The sequence below is a fragment of the Rhopalosiphum padi genome, chromosome 3, assembly GCF_020882245.1.
Source record: "Rhopalosiphum padi isolate XX-2018 chromosome 3, ASM2088224v1, whole genome shotgun sequence".
Lineage (NCBI taxonomy): Eukaryota > Metazoa > Arthropoda > Insecta > Hemiptera > Aphididae > Rhopalosiphum > Rhopalosiphum padi.
Genome location: NC_083599.1, coordinates 44,239,304 through 44,262,375, shown reverse-complemented (window position 1 = coordinate 44,262,375; position 23,072 = coordinate 44,239,304). Strand labels below are relative to the sequence as shown.

The 23,072-nt window shown below is 32.7% G+C and overlaps 1 protein-coding gene and 1 long non-coding RNA gene across 2 annotated transcripts in view; one reads left to right on the top strand and one right to left on the bottom strand.

The window, feature by feature from the left end:
• Positions 1-13,453, bottom strand: part of LOC132924271 (segmentation polarity homeobox protein engrailed-like) — a 39,598-nt gene extending 26,145 nt beyond the window's left edge. The window contains exon 1 of the mRNA XM_060988474.1: positions 11,500-13,453. Within this exon, the coding sequence (XP_060844457.1) occupies positions 11,500-13,180 (1,681 nt within the window). The 5' untranslated portion in view covers positions 13,181-13,453. The remainder of the gene's footprint in view (positions 1-11,499) is intronic.
• A 2,725-nt stretch (positions 13,454-16,178) lies between these two features.
• LOC132923829 (uncharacterized) lies at positions 16,179-16,876 on the top strand. Its single transcript, XR_009661262.1, has 3 exons — positions 16,179-16,440; positions 16,550-16,702; positions 16,805-16,876. It is a non-coding gene; the product is annotated as an uncharacterized LOC132923829 (long non-coding RNA).
• Positions 16,877-23,072: the final 6,196 nt, after the last annotated feature.

Below are 23,072 nucleotides of genomic sequence, written 5' to 3'. Positions count from 1 at the left end.
AATTATTAAACAAAAATGTTTTATTGAGCTTAGTTATTTTTTTCAAATAGTACGTCGAATTAAAGCATTGTATCCACCAGAAATATGGAACGTGCGCGAATTGACATTAAATGAGGAACATCGAACAAACAATATTTTGTGAGAACTGGAATAATAGATTCAAACATGTAGTGGGGCATAACCATCCTACGATATGGAAGCTAATTGATAAAATGCGACTGGAAATAAGTGTCGATATTGCAAAAATAAAATTAAACGATATTGGGCTAACATCTAAAAGGAAACAAAATACTTTGGAACACTGTCTTCAAATATTATGTCAAAGATCTGCAGATAACGAACCAGTCGAACTGATATTACAAAATATATCACATTGTTTACGAAAAAGGAATAGGGAGTAGTAACGTTAATGGTAAATTACATGTGACAATTAACTTATAATATGTACTCAGTAGTCAATAAATATTATAATCATAATAATTTAATATAATATAAGTAATTTTAAAATAATGATAATATGCACAATTATGTATAGCTACCTATAACCTTTAATAAACCTAAATAACCTAATAAATAATATCATTTTTAAATTATTTTTTTCTTGGACTTTTCCCGTTTTTCCGGACTTTTTTACCGTTTACCAAACAACATATAGGTATGTATTATATGTATTGTATGAAATACGATAATATCTATCATAAAATATGATCAAGTAAGTACCTACCTACATAATCTGTCCTTTAATAATTAATACGAAATTGTATACACAATATCATTATCATATTATGTTTATTTATAACGGATAAAAAATCAAGAAAAATGAACGCAGTGCATGCGTATATGTTTTTAGCCGATTGAATTATATAATTAATATTTTGAAACCGTTAAACATGATTCCCGTAATGGCAATTTGTAAATTTATGATTCTCTAATGTATATAAACCATAATATAATAAATATCAAGATAGAAAACAAACAATAAAAATATAATGGAGTAGGCTAATGTAGTGTGTGCAAGTGTGTAAACAAAATAAAATCACCCAACAGACCCTAACGGTTTCCCACACTTTCGATGTGATATTATTATCTATTTATCGAGTTATTATATGTGTGGTGTGAACATATACGAACCTAATAATGTAATGAGATTTATGAATAATTGACTGCATGGTTATATGTGTAAACGATTAAATGGATATAGTGTATATACCACAACAAGTGCAGTAAAACAAAACCATATAATATGTTTACACACACATCGTTTATATAAAAATGAAGCGAGGGGAATGAGAGATTTGCGAGACACGTGCAGGGGTTTATTGTGAAATCATAAATGGTTTGAGACGAAAAGTGAAATTGAAAAGGGAGCAGAGACTCGGGATATCAGAATGGAACTTTAAAATCGATTTGACCAACGAGGGACTATGTTGTCGTTGATAAACATAATACAGTAAGCTTGACGATTATTACAACACTAAAAATGTATTGCTTGTAACGTATAGCCTTTTATTTAATATACGATGTGCCTAATATTAAATATATATGAATGAATAAGTGTAAATTATGTGTCTTGATAAAATGTATATATTTCAAAAACCAAAAAACAGAATATTGTATATAGATAGTATATATAGTTAAAGAAAGTTAACAAAATTGTATTTCTATATTAGTCTCATACAGCGTATGTGAAGTGAAATTAGTTATAGCGGGACCTCACAGATAAACAGAACCGAATATTTTGTAAATAAAGGTACATGATTGAAATTCGTCGATCAAATGTCATCACTCCGAAGTCAAAATCGTCCGTTCTAATGCATAGAGTTTGTATGGTTTTCACGAATTGATGATTACATCGTATTCGTAATTTATTATTTCTAATTTCTATGATGTTCAGGTAAGGAAAATATTGTATTTTTACCATCATAAAATAACATCCTATATATATTATGTTTAAATAATGTAATTTTACATTCTAATTATTGCACATCCACGCTGGTGATCTTAACAAAATTGGATTTGCGTTGGGGTTTGAGCATCATTTGCCGAGTGTTGTTTTCAACAGTATTTTTGGGTTTACATCGCGGAAAACCATAAAATTATTCATTGCAATCGCAGTGTTTGCATATGATATTTTCAACCGAAGCAAATCGAAAAACGATATACAGAGATAAATTAATTTCGATCCGGCCACAACCGGATAACGCAGCTATATTATAGTGTATCCGTATAAATGTATAAATAAATAGTATCGAGTAAACCGCGGTCGTGGTCGTCGGCCGTGCGCGCGTGGCTAAATAAAACAATCGGCCGGCCGACGCTGTGCGCGCGCGGTAATTGGGCGGTGAAACGGCAGCCGGAGAGACCGTTCGCGTTTTATCGATCATCGCGCTCGTCTCACACACACCCACGCACGCGCGCGTGCAAATAAATGTATATATATTTATTCTATTATTCCGTATTACGCCGACGCCGTTCGGTAATACGTATGAACGTATATATATATACATACGTGTGTGTATAAAGGTCTGACGGCGAGCCCCGCAAAATGGTTGTCGCAGAATGATTATTCGCTCCGACGCGGAAATCACCGAGAAAATTAAATCGCTTAGGTGTACCGCATCACACAAAAGTATGCGTTCGCACAAGTCCGAGACGTGATATTTAGTTTAGCCAATAACGCTTTTGAGAAAAAATAATATGTTCGAACATAATTAATTACATTAACGTTTAGCTTTTGAATTTCCTAACCATCATCTTTTCGTAAATGCACCAACCGCGCAGACCGTGTCGTGCAATTCGTTATAAATATCATACGCAAACGACGCAACAGCGCGCGTGTCGCTCTCGAGTCAAATTTTAAATTGTCTGTTTCGGCTACTCAATCGGACTCGGCTTTGACTCTGGAATTGTATCGTGACGAGACTATACGAGAGTGTTACTACGTATATACAATAATAATAATTATTATATATAGGCTGCAGTTACCTATAACGTACAAACGAAACATGAGATTAAACTGTAGATATGATGAAATTCAATGATCATAATATAGTATTATTACATATAGGTAATATGGTTAAACAACTTCATATTGATCTAATTAATTCGAAACTACAAGAGTGCGCAATCGTTTAAATTGACGACTATGGTCGATAACGTAATGCGAAACGTGAAAGGGGAAAAAAATTGAAAATTTTAGAAAACCGTTTTCCTGTACGTATGACATAAATACCATATCGTTGCGGTTTTACGTCAAATCATAAAATGAGGTCAGGAATAGTGTACACGGTTACACTTTAGGTACGTATACATGACAAAAATGCCAAGAATTTCGAGAGGCAAGAGCTACTTGAGATTATATTATAAGAACGATGCGAAGTGCGACGTATACAACGTGAGTTTAATATACCTTTATTGTTTATACATAATACACCTATATTGGGATCACAAAAAAAAATAAAATCGATCGTCTCCGACCACGAATTCTCTTTGACGATTTAATTTCTATATTGATTTCGATGTATTTCTTTCGCGTCATATAATATACAGGTACATTAAGCTATAGGTAAAGATTAAACATCGGTTATACCGTTAAACGTAATTGATTTCACTGTAAACGTGGGTTGACCTTTTGACAAAATTAATATACATGTATCACACTTATATAGCAATTAACGTTGGAACGCTCTCGATTTAATTGTATACAATTATTTTCTAGTACACTTACGTAAAATTATGACGTGATTATTGCAGCGCGACGGCACGCCGCCGCGGCCACACTAAGATTTTTAAACTTACATCATCTATTTATTTTAATAACAATATTTGTTTTTAAATGGAATTTAAATTAAACAACCTAATTTAAAAGTCGAATGGTGTGTAGTTTGTAAAACATTATATAATATGGTTAATTAATAATTATCATGAAGACATATTATATAGACATAACTATTATGTTGGTTTTCATAATAATTTTTGAAATTAAAATCATTTTTTTTTAAGTTTTATTTCCTCTTAGAATAATGATACCATTAAGTGGCATTTCTATCACAATAATTTCATTTTTTCTTCTTAAAAAACTATTATTGTAAAATGTATATATATATATATATATATATTTACGGATTGTATATATTTAAATAAATGTTGAAAAAGTGTTTGTACATAGGTACTTAGTCAAAAATGTTCTGTTACATATTTTAATTTTAAAGTTTACTTTTATTTTTACCTTGAGGTTATCATAATGAACTTAAATAAAGTTTAAATGTAAATAATATAAAGCGACATTTTCTACATTATTTTAACGATTACATTTTTACATTAAGACTGCAATGTTATTGAATGTTTTCACTTTTTAATTTTTATTTTCTGTTGAAGTTTAACTTAAATACTGTTCAATGGTTATTTATATATTTACAAATAACACAAACAAATTTTAGCCGTTATTATCTTATTTTTTATTTTTTTTTTTTTAAATAGAACTTGAATTAAGTTAAAATATGTAAATATTGATGTTGCTATTCTTAGATAAAATATATATTAATGAAATGAATTATTTAACAAAACATTTTTATTGAACATTAATTAAATATCATTTATAAATAACCATATTTATGGTTTTTGTTTTCATATTTCGTAAAATTTTAAATTACGCGTACCTATATGTAAAGCTGCAGGCACAATAAGAATACAATTTGTTTTTTTTAATGGAGTTTTAAACCGTGAACTCTGAAACGTGTTCGAGCAGGTTCATTAAATATACCCCGTGTATAACATGGACAAATTCAATAACGGGTTCGGGAAACCAGCAGATATCCAAAAAAAAATAAATAATTGTTACCCGAGAAAAACTGGTCCCGTTTTGAATAGCTGCTGTAGTTTTTAAAATGCGTGTTGTGTACAAAAATAGAGTAAAACCAAGTGAACTTGGAAATCATTAAATTTGTTTATGAAATGTTTTTACGCGTGGTATGTTATTAATAAGTATTTGTGTTTCGTGTATAAATGGATAAAAATAACTTTAAAACACAAAAGTTCTTCTAATATCCGTTTATTATACTACATTTTAACTTATTGTAAAAGCAATATTCTAAAATGTTTTCTAATGATAATCACTACGCCATCTCAGAGATAGCGACAATTATTCACTACATTATTATACTATTGCATTATTATTATCTACGTCTTATTAGGGCCTTATTAAAAATGTAGTTTTTTATACTTGCTCAATTGTTTGAACACAAAATAAAAATGAAATATGTACTATATGTACTATACAATTTTAAAATGATTCATTATTAACTCCTTTACGCGTATAGGTACATCTAAGATTTAAATTATTTGTATATTTTTTATGTGTTTTAAAGTTTAATGTAAGCTACATAAAAGTGTTCCGCTATAAAAAAAAAAAAAACAATTTCCTGGATACAATCAAGAATACTATTAAAAAGTAATCAACATCGTGCGAATATGACAAAGTTGAAAAAAGATACTATAAACGGAGAGCAGTTAAAAAAACAAATGTTAAAAACTAGAATGATGAAGAAAAATAATTTGCTGTTATATGTTAGACAATTTATTTAATCGACAGAAAATTAATATTACCGATTATATAGTAAAGTTATTACTTATTAATATTATAAATATTATGCTCAAACTTTATTTTATATCTTTTATACTACATATTTGTATTATGTGTTATAAATCAAAAATACAAATTAATATAAAATAAAGTATAATTTGTTTATTTCAATCTAATAATTTTATAAATTAATTATAGAAGCTCAAAAAGACAAAGATATTTGTTATGGTCGAAAACCAAAAGGTCTGTAGAGGATATGGCATATATACAATAGTAGACGAATGTCCGATTGTTGCGTATATTGACTTATTGTGTAAAAAATAACAATTTTGACATTTTTTTCTGTCAACAATGAACGTGACACCGTCTCGGCGAAACGTGAACATTTTGCAAATTTTACAACGATTTTGCAATGGCCTACAACCAACAGTAAGTATAAAACATAAGCTTATATTATATTTATGATACGGGCGTTCTCCGAATAATAATCGTACGAGACCTGTGAAAACCGGTGTGAAAAGACACGCCAAATTTTTATTGTGAATTTTCTCTGCAAGTTGCTTATAAATAAATATAATATACGTATTCGCTATATAGAAGAATTGATAATAGAATTTATGGTGGTTCGTAAATTCAAACCAAATTATTGATATCATTTTAACCACAAAGATTATTTTAAGAATCTCATAAGATTTATTTGCTTTTTTTAAGTATAAAATACCTTAAAGAAGTGCATTTTTTTCCCAAAGCATCATATTATCATCGTGTTTAATTTGACCGACAATATGTTTATAAATAAATACGCAAACACACATTTTAATATATGTACGATCGTTTTTATCGTAGAAACGAAGAATCTACCTACTTATACAGGATTGTGGAAAAAAAAAATGAAAAAAATGTATTCTCTCGGTTAAAATGACGTGTATCGCTATTCCAAAAGTGTCGGGTGAACTGCATGCACGCAGTAGTCTTCATATTATGACTGCAGCTACACAATAAGACCGCGACTAACCTAACCTGATCAATTCCGCATGCCGTAATACGCCGATTGATCCACGTATACACGACGACTCGGGATCAACGAGGATTTTAAAGTCAATTCTTGACGGTGAAAGGAGAGGGCGACGGTGCGGTGGGGGTTTAAATCGAAAATATCATTATTTTTCAACAACAGTACACGAAAAACCACTATTATATGTATATTGTATATTATGCAGTATGCACGTCAGCCGTCGAAACCGATTCAAAATATGTATACGCGGCTCCCGCTGCGGTTTCGGCGACATAAGGCCCGTATAATATACAATAACAACATACGAGCGAATGCGGAACGGGAAAAAAGATAAATAAAAAAAAAAACCGCCATTGTCGTGAAATAATATAATAATATATTATAGTATATAATAAAATTGTCTTTTGTCGCCGCCGATGTGGTCCCGCTCGCGCCGCCCGGGGACCATTATACGTCGTTTGTGTTATTATTACAATCATTTATTTATCGCGATATTATATCATGTCATTATATTACACATCATATACCGTCGGCGATGTGCGTACATGTGTTAAACACGATGCCGCCGACGCCCACCCCTACCCAACCGAAACGAGGGGGTGTGGTGAGAAGCTGCGACGGAGATAATGTCAAAAAAAAAACACGAGCGACTATTACGCGATTAGGGTGGTTTTGTATACACACACACACACACACACACACGTATTATTTATACACATTTATTGGGTGTGTATCTGTGCGAGAGCGTGAGCGTTTGGGGATTTGTCGCATGTATATAACAGACGGAGAGCGCATAAACCACCCCCGTAGTTTTTATGCACACACCACAACTTCGCGTACATAATACAAAACCACAATTCGACGGCGCATATATATTGTAAACGATCGTCAGTACACACGCGTATTATTAGGCATTATTGTATTATGAAAATCAAACGTTATTTCGTCCTGACGACGTTCACTGCATATTTCCTTTTCTATCGGTTTAATGAGAAGAAACGTTAGCTACATAAATTCGATTCACGTGTATACAATAAACGCAGGTACAATGAAATACACATTCTGTTAAGTTATTTTTTTCTTGAGATTTTTATTTTTTCTACGTTTAAATTGATTTTTGGCATATATTAAATACATTCTTAAACAATGGCATCTGAAATATTTTATATAGTTTAACGTTTGTTTTTACATCATCTGATCTTGTGATTTTTAACCTATATAACTAATTCATAGAATAAAATAAAATTACAACCTAAATACCGCTAAGTTTTAAACTATTTTTTTTTCCAAATTTCTTAGATAATTGTTTGTATACTTCTTTCGCTTTATTTGAAATGCTTTTTAATAGTATCAGTGCTAAACATTTAAGCTGACTAGTGTACAGGGCGGGAGGAAAGCAACCAAAAATATTTGGAGGTGACATAATTTATAAAATTCTCATTTTTGGCTTTAATTACAAAATCAGGACACGCGAGGTTCTTCATTATCTAAGTGGTTAATTATAATTTTGACCTCGAATGACTTTAAAAATTAATTATACCAAGTAGATTTTGTGCATAGTATAATACATTTGACGATTAATTGTACGGCGGTGTCGTTTAAAGAATTCTGCGGCAAATTAAATTACTTAGGTACATCATATTCAAGAAGAGTTTATATATAGGTACTGGTTATTTTAACGGAATCGTGCAGCAAGCATCACAACTCAATACCCATAAATTTATTGTCAAGACATTAACAAACCGCGAAAAACATTTCGGTAGGTCACACAACCGTTGTTTTTATTATAAAAATGTTGTGTTTGCGCGTCAACACGCTGTGATTACTATATAGTATAGGGGAATCGAGTATACTACCTCTTTACATCAGTATTTAATTTATGGTCAGCGGCTATAGATTAAGGGGTTACGTGATGCAATCTACATACGTGGCTCTGTATTGGAACATTATAAAGATTGTGCGCTATTATAGACGACAACGGTCATCACGACCTCCGTATAAATGGTGATTAATTGGAATACGCAAATTTTTGTCATCATTATTGACCACCATAATATAACTAATAATTATCCGAATAGAATATCCGCGTTAGTAAGTATAATGGTATTTATTTTTTTCATTATAGACAAACCAGTTAAAAAAAAAAAATGTCACGAAAAAATAATTTCGAGACACTGCGCGTTTACAAATTCTCTCTACACATGCGATGACAAGTCACGCGATCCCACAATTAAATATTATTTTTCAATTATCACATCCGTAGTGTATTGCGCATATACCCATCATATACCTATATATATTATATTAAATAGGTACATAAACATCGTGAATATTGTGCAGGGCCAAACGCGCGAATATCATTGTAATCTGCACGTTATTCTAAATGTACCCAAACCACACACACAAATTAGGTATATACCGTACGTACTACATGTACTTCAATATATATATTTGTATACACCAAAAACCACTAACCAAGCGATAATCCTCGGTGATAGAGTTGACTTTTCTGCGCTGATGATAATTAGTTAAATCAAAAATTATTTTATTATATACGAACAATAAGGTTAATAAAAGTCAAACGGCTGAAGATTAGCCGAAGCCAGCTGAAATGATGCTAAATGTGCAGATATCACTGCAGAATCGTATATAGTGTCGACTTATAGTATTATATGTACTGTACCGTGGGCGTATATAATATATAATCAATTATTTGATTAGTACGCTTCCCGTTTATTGATCATCGCGGTAAACCTAATAGGAGTCTATTAATCAACTTACCACGAAATTCTAATCACATTGACCAAAATCTGTGACGGACCGCGATATCGCCGGGCAGGAGTTACTAATTATATAAAACATTATAGGGAGGTTTTTATGCTCAAGAACACGATATAATATAAATATATATATGTAAATAGGTACTTGCAGTACCTATATAGTTATAAAGTATTTGGTATTTTCAATTTTTCCATAGATAATAATAGGAAAAATTTCTACCGACATATATATTTCTTGATTTACGGTAAAAATATTTGCACTATATGCTCGGGCTTTGGAAATGTGCGAAAATCAACGACAAGCCATACCAACACGTATACGTTCAAAACGCGTCACACATTATATTGTGGGTCACGAAACACCAGAGATTATATAATGTTAGGTTAGGGTTCACACCGGAATAAGATTTTTTTCCCCGAAAATAACTAGAATTTAATATTGGCATATAATTTTGAATTATAATATTGCGAATGTACGACAATAATAATAATATAGGCAATATAAGCGTTTTAATATATTCTTGTGATGAATTCACGGCCTTCAAAATATTGTATTTAACAGTCGCCTCGCTGAACAACGGCGTCGATTATCGACATATAGACTATATTAAAATATATTATCAATTTTACACATCTTTTCGGTTTCTATATAGAGAGCGCATAAGACACCGTTTCGAAATAATATCGCGAATTGTCGCGTGGAATGTCCGCCACCGCCACAGCACAGGGTCGCGACATTTTAAATACATTCATTGACATGCTTATTAAATAATAGCTGTGCGCATTATAACTTTATAAGTATATAGGCATAATATGACTTTTACTTTTCGCCTACCATTACGCAACGCCGCATGTTTCGCGGGCATAAAACGTTAAATGGCCGATTTATAATAATATATATAATATAATAGGCGAACAACGGGAACAAAAACATTCGAACACACACACACACACACACACACACATGTACACGCTTCGTGTGTATCGGTCGTATTTATGTTAAAGCAGTCGTCAATCATTCGACGACGACAAGTGCAACGAATATATCATTACGAAAATCGGCTCAAGACACGAATGCGAAATATATTATATTAATGTATATAATTATATCATTATGCGAGTGTGTATACATGTTGGTACAATAACACACCTACGCGTATCATATTATATTGTAGACATCTAAACATAATAACGCTGCAGTGTATAATATAATATTATTAAACCAGTGCACATTAATATATTATATATACCAACATAATCGTTAATCGCATTCAACGTGTGCGACAATATAATATCGTACGACCGTATCAACGTGTGTACATAATATTATGTATATATACGACGGCGGCGAATAGAGACGGTTTATTTTTTTTCTTTTTGATTTCTTTCGTATTTATCCGCATAAATTATACGTTATACGCGTATATTATATATATACAGAAACGAACGGAATCGAAAATCGCGCGCGGATTATTTTTTTTTTCCCATTGCGTATACGCGACGAATGACTTAATTTCTCGTATGTTAATTTATGTATTTAAACGCTAATGACTATATATATATTATATATATTATGCGTGTGTGTGTGCATACTTAAGCATAATGTTTAAATATACGATTATCGTACGACGTTTAGAGACGTTCGAACACATTATTATGTATATATAGGTATATAATATAATAGACTATGTGCTATAGCAAACGAATTATATACAATACTCGTAGTATAATAATATGTAATCATATTATGATCTGCGGTCTGTCCGGTCGATTAAATCGCGTTGAAAACGATTTTGCGCGTACATATAAATAATATATATATATCTAATATAATTTACATAATTGAGCGACGGCGGCAATCTGGCTGCCAGAAATAGGCAAACACAGACGGCGAATAAAAAAAAAAAACATCGCAACAGTCGATGACGAGTTCATTATCACATACCTAAATTATAATTTCAGGTATAATATTATGTAATAAAGCCGTAAAACCGAAAACGACCTTTCGAAACCAATAACCATGCGGACAATTTATACTTTTGCAACATTGCAGAGCAGAAAATCGAGTGCAAACTCAACGATGTACATATAAACCTGATAATGAAAAATGTTTTTGCACTTACCCGAAGACGGTCTGTCCGAGTACCGGGTGCAGTACACCCATGCCGGCCACATCTCCTTATCGTTGGATTGCTGGTCGCCGCTTCCCGTCGCGTCCGATCCCGCGGATTCCTGTTCATTGCCCGAGTCGTCCGGCTTGTGGTGGTGGTCGCTCCGGCCGCCATTCGCCGACTTGCTGTTGTCGCTGTCATAGTTGTTGTTGTTATTGATGATGACGGGCGAGCACGCCGGCAACGGCTGCTGTGCCGGTTTACGCTTATTGGCCTTTTCCGCCGCAACAGCGGACACCGGCCGTTTTGGTCCGGCAGCCACGGCTTTGGGACGGGTCGGAGCGGGCCGATGCAGCGACGGAATGGACTGCTGAGAGTGTGGCTTGTTCTGCAGCAGAGTGTTAAAGTGCATTTTGGCCACGGAAGGCGGCGGCGGCGGTGGCGACACAGACGACGGCCTGCCGTTGCGGTAGTGGTGTTGCTGCGGCAAAGGCTGGTGATGATGGTGTTGCTGCTGCAGGTGGTGATGTAGTTTGCTACCGAATTCCGGTCTGAGTATGTTGTCGACGGAAAACGCCAACCGGAACGGGCTGGGCGAGCGGGGTGACGGCGAACGGTAGCTGCCGCAGTTCTTCGTGGTTCCGGCGCCGGCGGCCGTCGGGGGCCCGTACGACGACGATACGTCCGACGAACCGGAAGTGCTGGCCGGCCGGGAAACATAACCGGTGGCCATCATCGGCGGCTGCAGCGAAGACGGTTGTGGCGGCGGCGGTGGAGGCGGTGGCTGCAGGGGTTGGTGCGCTGCCGACTGCACCACTTGCGGCGTCGGAACTACCGGATTGTTATGATGGTGGTGTAGGTTGGCCACCGTACCGGTTAGCTGCTGTTGCCTCGCGAACTCGGCGTGTTGCGACTGTAAGTGCAGCGCCGCGGCCGTCGGACGATCGTCGCTCATTTCAGGCGATCCACCGCCGGCGGTCGGGTGGTGCAGGTTGTGGTGCTGCATTTCCCGGAAATACTCGGCCGCGGCCGGCACGATCGGTAGGAAGTTGAACCGGTACATCCACGAGTTGAACGGAAACACGGGCGGAACGTGACCGCCACCGCCGGCGGCAGCGGCGGCTGCCGCGGCCATGGCCATCGTGTACTCGACCGCAACCGCGGCCGCTGCGGTGGACGGTGGTTGAAGCGGACCGTGATCGCCGTTGTGGGCGGCGTGTTGTTGCTGCTGGTGGACCCACCGCGGCACGTCCGCAGTGGCTTGCTGAGTTTTCTGAACGTTTGACGACGGTTTTTTCCTCGTGGAGGGTTGCTGCAACGGTGGCGGCGAAACGTGACGGTTGTGGAGCGGATCGGCCGTCGTCGCGGCGGCGACGGTCTTGTTCTGGAGCGGCGAACATATGCTCAGCGGCTTGCTGCAGACCAACAGTGACGATTCCTCGGCCACGGCCTTCGGAGTTCGATTTTCGTCACCGTCCACAGCCGCCTCGTCGCGCACCGGACGGAACGCGGACACCGCGACGTCCGGCTGCGACTGCTGTTGCGGCGATGACGTTGTCGTTGACGACGACGACGACGACACCACTTCTTTGGTCTGATCGCTGCAGTCGTCCAGCCCGGGCCGCCGGTTGTTGTCCGTCGGGCCGGGGCTCGAAGCGTTGTTCGGGCTGCAACGTTCCGTCTCCAGGGCCATGACCTGCAGGCCCGGATCCGTCGCGAAACGATAAAAGTCGACAATCGCGGGCTTGCGTATATACGATAACAGGTCAAATCAACACGATCTGACGTCGTCGACAATGCGTACGATAATAATAATAATAATAATAATAATATAAACGTTATAAATAGCGTTTGTTTGGCGCGTGTGCGCGGTGACGGTTTCGCGGTCGGCCGCGCGTATTCCCGAAAAACGGCGGCTACGGAGGCGGCGTGCGACTCGTCTCCGCGGCTCGATCTGTTGTAATCGTCGTCGTCGGAACGAGTCTACCGGCGCGTCTGGTCGCGGGCCGCCGTGGCCGCCGCACAGGCTCCGCCCGTCCACCGTGCCATGGTTACGCGGGGCCGGCGGGCCAACGGGCGCGACCACCGGGCCACGCCCCCCGGACCCGCCGCCCAGTGCTATTGGCCGGCCGATTGAGCTGTTCGTTCACCCCGCCGCCGCCACCTATATACGCGCGCAGGACGACACCACTTCTCCACGCGTACATCTCTCTCACGCGCGCACGCTCGCTATATTGTCGTCGTCGTTGTTGTTGTTGTTATTATTATTATTATTCTTTTCATGCTCTTCTGCTGCTCCTTCACCTCAACACCTCTCGTTCAACGCCGCCGCCGCCACTGCACAGCCGTCTCCTTTTCACAAATATATATATATATATCACACCGATAGATACGTGTGTGGGTAGTATTATATATAAGGGATCCGCAACGTCACGAATGCATATAGAAGACAAAACGAGAAATGTAAATTAATGACTGCGAGTGTGCTGTAAATATATATATATATATACATACCTTTTACACACACACACACACATCTAACGCATAGATATATATTATATTAACTGCGTATACGGAGAAATCGATCCGCCGTCGACAGACTCTAAATAAACATATTATTATTATTATTGTATATTTACAGTGCGTGTAATGTAGAGGGACCTGGGCCTCGGTAAATAAATTAACCAGATTTCCGGATAGAACGCGAGAGACCCAATCGAACGACGACCGACACACGCTGCACGCAGGTTTAATACAGCTATAGGTATATATATATATATTATGCGGGTAGTTAACGCACGGGCGCGCAATAATAATAATAAAAACTCCGCGAAGCTATCGCTTGAACCTGACGGCGTGTGTATGTATGTATATATATTATTTTTAAATAATATAAAAGTATATATACCCGTCACAATAATATATTACATGACTAGCGGCCGGGCGGCGGGCATCGTAGGTTTAATACCTGTTATAACTTTAGCCGTATAATATATATAGGGTATAACACTACAATATATATTATTTAGACAGGTTGCCATAAATTCTACCTATATACAATTAAAAAAGATATGTATAGTAGTATAAAAAATATCTGGGGGTCTATTTTGGAAAACTAAAAAATCGCAGACGAATAAACCCTTTCAATCTTATAGATTATATATGATGGAAGGTATTCGACGGAAAAACGAATTGTTTTCGAGATTATGTCGATAAGTAATAATATACGCGGTTTTTTACTAGGTAAAATTGATTTATTGTCGGAAATGTTTTATTGATACTAATAAAATTATTATCATATTATTATTATAGAGATAATAACAATTCTTATAGATTCTTTACATCTATATGATAACCTGCAATTATATACTTATTATAGGTATATATTATTATAGGCGCACGGGTGAGGTCTATATGTGCGGCCTATAGCTGTGCCGTACCTGTGGCGGATTCTAAACTTAATCAATCTGACAAGCACTGAAAATGATTATGATGCTTATTTGTTTAAAACATTTGATATTAGTATTGATGAATTAAAAAGTGAAATCAGACTATTAAAATATATTCCAAATACAGAATAAATGCTTAAAGGTTCATCAACGGTGATGCGACTATTACTCAGTGGCTTCAATAGCTATAGGTCAATCCGACAGAGCAAATATTTTTAATTATTTCTATAAAACAATAGAATTATTTATTATAATACGCCTGTCCAAGTTGTTCCGGCGAGAGAGCTTTTTCTAAGCTAAATATTTAAAGTCTAAACTTTGGGGAAGTATGAACCAAGAGCGTCTTGAAGGCTTATACTTTTTATGAGTATATTGAACAAGAATTATGTATAAAACTTGATTATGGAGAAATAATTGAAAAATTCAAAATATTAGTTCCGATTAACCTATTATAAAGTAATAACTACCTATGTGTTTTTGTGTAACAGATTTTTTATTTGAAAATATTTTTTTTCTTCTTTAAATGGTTTTTTTTAACTGTAGCGTATTATTGCCACAAAACAACCTCTACCTAAACTGACTACTGAGTATCAGAGTACCTATACCTATTAAGAAAAAAAACTGTGCTATATTTGAATCAAAGTGCTGCGCACGCCTATGATGGGTATTATATATACTATATACTGTTTTCTTGATTTTATGTTAAACTTAATTTCGTCTATTGACAGTTGTTCTCTGCGCCAGATATATCTAATGTTACTTTCTGTAACACTTTACTCGCTAAATTTATTTGATTTAAAATTGAGTGCCAAATTACAACGCAACACACAAAGTTAAAATTTTTTATTTTTTTGGCTAAAGATTCAGCTTCTAATCGGGTAATTTGATCAAAAGATATATCCTGACTTATTTCGTGCGTTCTCGGTAAACGGAGTATCAATAGTATATTATTATTAGTTATTAGTGTTATTACTTATTAGTTATTACATATTTATTTTTCTATATTTTGAACAATGAACATATAATTCAGCATACTATATTATATTATAATAATTAAATTATTTTGGTTCATTCGAAATTTGCCGCCCCCACATTAGTGCCGCCCTAGCCGGCTGCCTATTTTGCTACCACATTGAGCCGACCCTGTATTTAGTTATATATTGCTAAATGCTAATGTCCTAAAATAAGTAAAATAATTAGTTTATTATCTTGAAGCCTATAATAAAAAAATGCATTATTTATTCTAATATTTTAATACAATTTAGGTTCCAAAAACCAAAAGATGGGTTATAGGGAGTTTTACAGATACAAACGAATTCAGTGTTATACCAACACATTGGTTGATTAGGACATCAAGTCTAGCTAGATGGCCGGACTATTATTTATTGTAAATGGCCACCACCACCGACTACTGTTACTAGTGACATCATTAATATAGCAAGTGAACCTCAGATTGATTGGCCAAGCTATAAGATTCATTTGGCAAATAATGGTAAAGAATTTAGTAAGTATAACTGTTATTCATATAATTTACACAGCTCCAAGTCATAAAATATACAATAATAATAACACAATACTAATAATAAATAATGATTTACAAATTTCAATTATAGCTAATTTCAAGAAAGCATGGCATCACAAATTGGTTTTGAGCTCAGACTCATCTGCGAACGAAGTCGATGAATTAAAAAATAAAAAGCCATGTAGTCAAGCTCAAAAATCTAATTTTAATAAGGATTCAGATTCTTTTGAATCTGAAGAAGAAGGTAAAGTATATGTATTATATATATATTATGGAGTATGGGGTATATAACATGAAAATATTTGTAATGACGGTTTAAAAAAACTAAAAATTATATTTTTTTTAGTATATAATATATTGGTGCTGCAGGGTGTAGAGAAGAATACACACAAAATATTATCTACTGCCAACTCCAATCAGCAAATGGTAAATTATAAAAGCTATAATATATTCACATAATTTTTGAAGTTGGTTCAAGATATAATAATCACATGGTTTCTCTTAGTTTCTATATTTTAATTTAGGGTTTACAGTATTTTTTATACCTATTATAATTTAATTAAGTTTAACTTAATTTTATCTTAACATTCTTAACCATTCAAAATTATAAATACATAATATCAAACCTTAACTCGATACCTAAACCATACTTTATTTTGTATATTTTTATTTTTATTATAATTCCAAAGAATTCCAGTCAGATACCAAGTATCCAAACTAATAGAATCCTGGAAGATCCACAGACCGTGGAAGATTATGGCTTTAATCAGTATGACATGCCATGTCCATTGTCCATATGCACTAAGTAATAGTCTAGTAGAAACCACTGATTCACAAGCCTCAGACAAGCAAATGGTAATTACAATATTAATTATTAAAATAGTAATAAATTTACTGATTAAGTTCAGCACCTAATAAATAATACTTAATAAATAATTTATAGTAATTTTAAGTGTTCAACTGTAGTATAATAGGTATTTCTAATAAAAACTAATATGAAAAAAAATAATGACCCAATCTTATAAAATGTACAATTTTGACTAGTTATTTTTTCCCCATTTAAATTTATGTATAATTTATGTATATTATACTGATTTAGTAGATTTTTTGTGGGAAGGAGGGGTGAATGTAACTACTTTTATTATTACCTATTTATGTTTATGTTATAAGCATATAATACAAGTGTTGACTACTTGCACATACAAAATAAATGTGGTAGGCTTAACATAATATGGTATATTATAATGATTAATAAAATATTTAAATGTATATTTGAAAATTTCTAAAATATTGAATAACATAAGTAAATATTAACATTTAATTATTATAAAATTAATATATTTATATACTATATATAGTATTATACGAATGAATACAAATTTAAGCTATAGATAATTTCATAAAACAAATATTGAAACAATTCAAAAACAGCACCCTCGTGGCTCATAGACGATGCAGTAGTTGTTAAACATCGTCGAAAATAAATGAAAAAGTCAATAATTACTAAATTATGTACAAAATATGTATAAATTTACCAAATACGCAAAAATATGTATTATTTATACTTAAATATATGTAAAATAAATTTGGGTTTATTTCAATTAGAATGATCTAAATCGTACACATTTTTTATCAGTTTTAAAATATCTCATTCTAATAAAAATATGTATTTACAATAAAATCCGTTCGCTATACTTATCATACAGTTTTGCTTCTCGTACGGAACTATACCCCACTTTCTCCCCACATATCTTAAAATTAAAGATTATTTTTTTTTTAACTACAAAGTTAAAAGTTAAAGTATAAACATTTATTAATTTCTCATTGTTTTTTTATTTATCCATTTATCAATGTAATATAATATTTCTCGTTAAACGTGTATTTTAATTTATGTTAACTGATTTACTGATTAAGTAAATGTCATCTGTAGTCCTATAAAATATATTCATAATACTAATTTAATAGGTAGGGGATGAGACCCAAATCTGATTCAATCCAATAAATAAAAAATGTATTTACCTTAAAAAAATATTGTTACAATACAATGTTGAGTACCTATATAAAAAAATAAAATATTATATTAAAAGCTGTAGGTATATAATGATATATTGTTACAATATAACAACACTGCAACATTGTGTGGTATAGTACTTTAACACATTTATAGAATGTTAATTTCAATAGTAAAATAATGTATAACAACGTAATATTAAAATATATGCATGTAATTTTTGATAGTCCATACACATTACTTGACCACCACATTGCATTTCAATCGCAGTGAAATAATGTACATAATATATTATATGTTTCAAATTATGTGATTATGCTATTTCTTGGATGAGGTATTAAGTGTTGCATCAATGTTTCTTTTACATCTATGAAACTCGCATTGCGATGTTACATGTTCCAATAAAACATTGCTGGAACATTGATACCACAATGCATTGTACAGTGCGCATGAATTATTCAAATCTGAAAGAGCAAAAAAAAATCAATAAGCTCCGATTTTCAAAAATAGTAAAAAGCTTATATTCTATCTTTACACTGTTAAAATTTAAAATATTTTTATTTAATGTTAATTACAAATCACAATTTTATTATTTAATATAATAAGTATAATAGCTAATTAAATAAGGTACTACCTATTTTTAAATTAATTTATTAATTATGTAAAACATATATTTTAGCTTCACTAATTTGATGAAAGCACAATGTTGAACCAGAATTTATTTTATATCAGCTATGTGTTAAATTATTTAGTTCTATGAATATTATTTTTATTTCAAAAATAATACATTGTCAACTACAGATATCCTTATTATTATATATGCACTGCAGAAGAATGTAAAATAAATAAAACATATTATTTGCAACAACAAATAATTTCTCTGATATTGATAAAAATTACTCTAACGGAGATTTTAAGATTTTGATGGTCAACTAAATGTTGATGTTGATTTAATAAAAAAACTTAGTGGTATATTTTTACTTCTGAGTCTGTAAGACTTAATTTACTCGTATATTTATGTTTACATACTTGAGAAATGTCTTATGGTATAATCAATATCAGAGGGGTGGTAAACATTTATTAACAGTTATCCCTAAGATAATGACTAAAGAAATTTAAATATAATGTATATTATATTGCAATTTTGGCAGTTGACAGGGAAACCAATGGTATAAAAAAATTAAACTTTTCCGAGACAAACACATACATATAAGTACTTACTAGTTAAGTTATAGGTTAAATTTTTAATAATTTAGAATTTGTAAAGTATTAATGATATATATGTATTTTATTAAATCTATGAAGGGTGTAATCCTAAAGATTATTAAAAAAAAACTCTGTATCAAAGTTATTTACTAATGAGTATAATAATGAGTATGCTATACAAAATGTACTTGAACGAGTCGTGACAAAGATGTCGTATTTCCTGGTTTTTAGCATTTTTTAAAGAAACAAGTAGCATCGCTTCAGTTATCATTTTTATAATTTTAATTAGTTTTACGTATTTATAATAATTAACTCATTTTATTTTTCTAGAATTACCTACTTGTTACCAAATACCCTCAAGTAAGAGAGAAAGAATTTTCTAGTAAAATACTTAGTTGTTGGTTTTCTGGAGCAAAAGATAGAGATGGAAGAAAAAAAAGTATGGCCAGGAAAACGACATCCTTAATGAATTATTATTGTATTTTATTCCATAAAAAATATTATCTATGTTTAAACATTTTGTGATAATCTTATGAATTTAACATAATAATATAAAAATATTTAAAAATCTAGGAATCAGTTTTAAGTTTTTAAAAATGTATTGGTTTTATACCTGGTTAACTTTAATAAAGGGGTATTACTATATATTCATAATACTATACACAGAAATAAATTATCATAAAACAGCATTATATACAATTAAAAACACATTTTTAAACCATTGTGGGATACAATCCATGGTTTGAAATACAATAATTATATACTATTGGTATTTTTTTACTTCCTAGTAAAAATATAGATACTTATACTGAAACATTTACACATCTCAAATCTGAATTTCTAAAAAATAATATCAATTTTTCACTTATAATAATATTTGATGAATATATGAAAAAGCAATACACTCATCGTTATTATTAATTGTGTGGCTATCAGTTCAATTGAAAGGATGCAGGTTTCATTTAAGTCAAAGTTGGTGGAGGAAAATTTAAACAGTTGGTTTGAATCAAGAACACAAAAAAAGGTGAAGTTTACCATTTAAGTTTTTACCAGTTTCTTAATTTTTTAATTTTATATTTATAACTTTTTTATTATTTTTAATTTTAATTTTTATATTACACTCCTATAATTTAAACCGGCACATTTTCATTTTGCTTACTTCTAATTGCATAACAACGACAAAAATCAATATGTTTAACCTGTCGAACGCCATAATTTTTTATTGACAGTCCTAATAAGTCTTGGAAAAATGGAAGGAAAATAATGTTTTTACATTGGGACGCAATTTGTGTAGTCGTTAAACATCACCAGGTCGCAATTCACGTGCAGCGATAATTTAGGATAAAATATGATATGATATAATATGTTATCGTGATAACACCGATAACTAATAAGTACGTTTCTATGATATAAATATTTAGGTACTAATTATTTACTACGATAATTTTAATAACTGCCTACACCTATAATTGTAGTATATAATATCTATAAATAAGTATAATACTATGAAATATTTAAAAATTATTTTTTTAACGGAAATGTATATTTAAAAAAAATGTAATTATTTATATACCTACCTATACATATTTATTTATAGTTAGACATTGTTATACAATGATTAATATAAAAAGAGATAATGTAATAATAATAGGTACTTATATAGTACCTATAACAATTTAATTAGGTATGCACGAAGCCTGCAACACGGTATTATATTATTCGAATTTGATTCACGCGTATTATCCATATCACGTATATGTATGTATAATATAATATGGTTAACACTGGTTTATTAAAGTGGGCTGCGACCATATAGTTATATCGATAAAGCAAAAAATCAATTGAAACATAAACGTATAACACAACACGTCCAGATCTCTGTACAAAACAGACGCGCGGTACATAGGTATATACTTATATACCCGCACAATACATTCGGCTCACAATAATATACAGTATATAATATTATTATTTAGAATCGCATCGTAACGAGGGGAACTACTACCTAGCTAACCCATTATATTACACACTTAATAATTACGTCGAACACGTAATAGTGCCTATAATACCTATACACCTATATACCTATATTATAATATTATTATATTCATGCGGGTAAAACGTCGTTGTATCGGTACATTAATTGAGTAATTTTTTTCGCCCTGTTGCTCGAGTCGTATAAACATAGTGGTGTTACATACGCAACATTATATATTATATTATTATATTCGTGTAGAAACACGACCACCGAGCCGTTTTAATAAACTCGTCGAAATCCATAAATAGGCATTGCCGCGCGACGGTTATACGCGTACACTTTATTATTATTATTATTCCCGGTATGCACGGTATTTATAATACATTTCGGAGACGCATGATGTGCGTGACGCAACCACCTCGGGCGAAAAATCATTTAAAAAATTCATAAATAAAATACCATTTTTATTTTTTGTTTATCTTTTTTTAACGAGCAATAACATTATTTTCTCACACCGTACACACAGTACACGTGTGTATTATATGCATATATACATGATAAAATATAATATACTATATACAGATATATATATATAACCTAACCTATATAGGTATACGCACACGTTCGTGATCATATATTTTATATCTCACATTTCAATCGCATATCGTACCCGCTACATTATATTATGTATATATATATACATACACGTATAGGTTCTACGACGGAGCAAAGACTTTGACAGTGTAATTATTAAACATTACGTATTCATCAACAACTCTTATATGGCTAATTATGAGTGAATATATTATAGCATGTATGTGTGTGCGTGTACAAGCTTACAAGTTAGGCACCTCTAGTGGTGGGCAGAAAAAGAATTAAAAATTTAAATTGCTATTTCTTCGAAAATATTATATTTTAAACAAGTATAAAAAAAATATATTTGAATACACGTCACATAATATATGTAATAATATATATATATATGTATATATACACCTATAGGTGTATTAAGTGTATGGTATTCGAAAAATAAAACGTAATGACTAATAAGCATAGTAATCGATATAGGCGAACGAAGATGAAGAAAAACCGGACGATAAAAATTGATAAATCAATTACTTAGTATACCTATATGTTTTATTGTTTTTCTTCGTAATAAAATAATAATTTAATGTTGAGTATTAATAAGCCAAGAAAATGTAATAGGTATAGATGGGTATACCAGATGGTAAAGCTACAACGCGACATTTCAATTATTATAATATTATCTTAATATTGTCTATTAATACATCGTTATAACGTTAAAATGTATGTAATAAGTCATGACGTGTACATGTCTAATTTTAAAACTATATTTAATAAATTATAATTATGTTTTATGTGGGCACTATATAAGTAAAAATAAATAACAAAAAATGG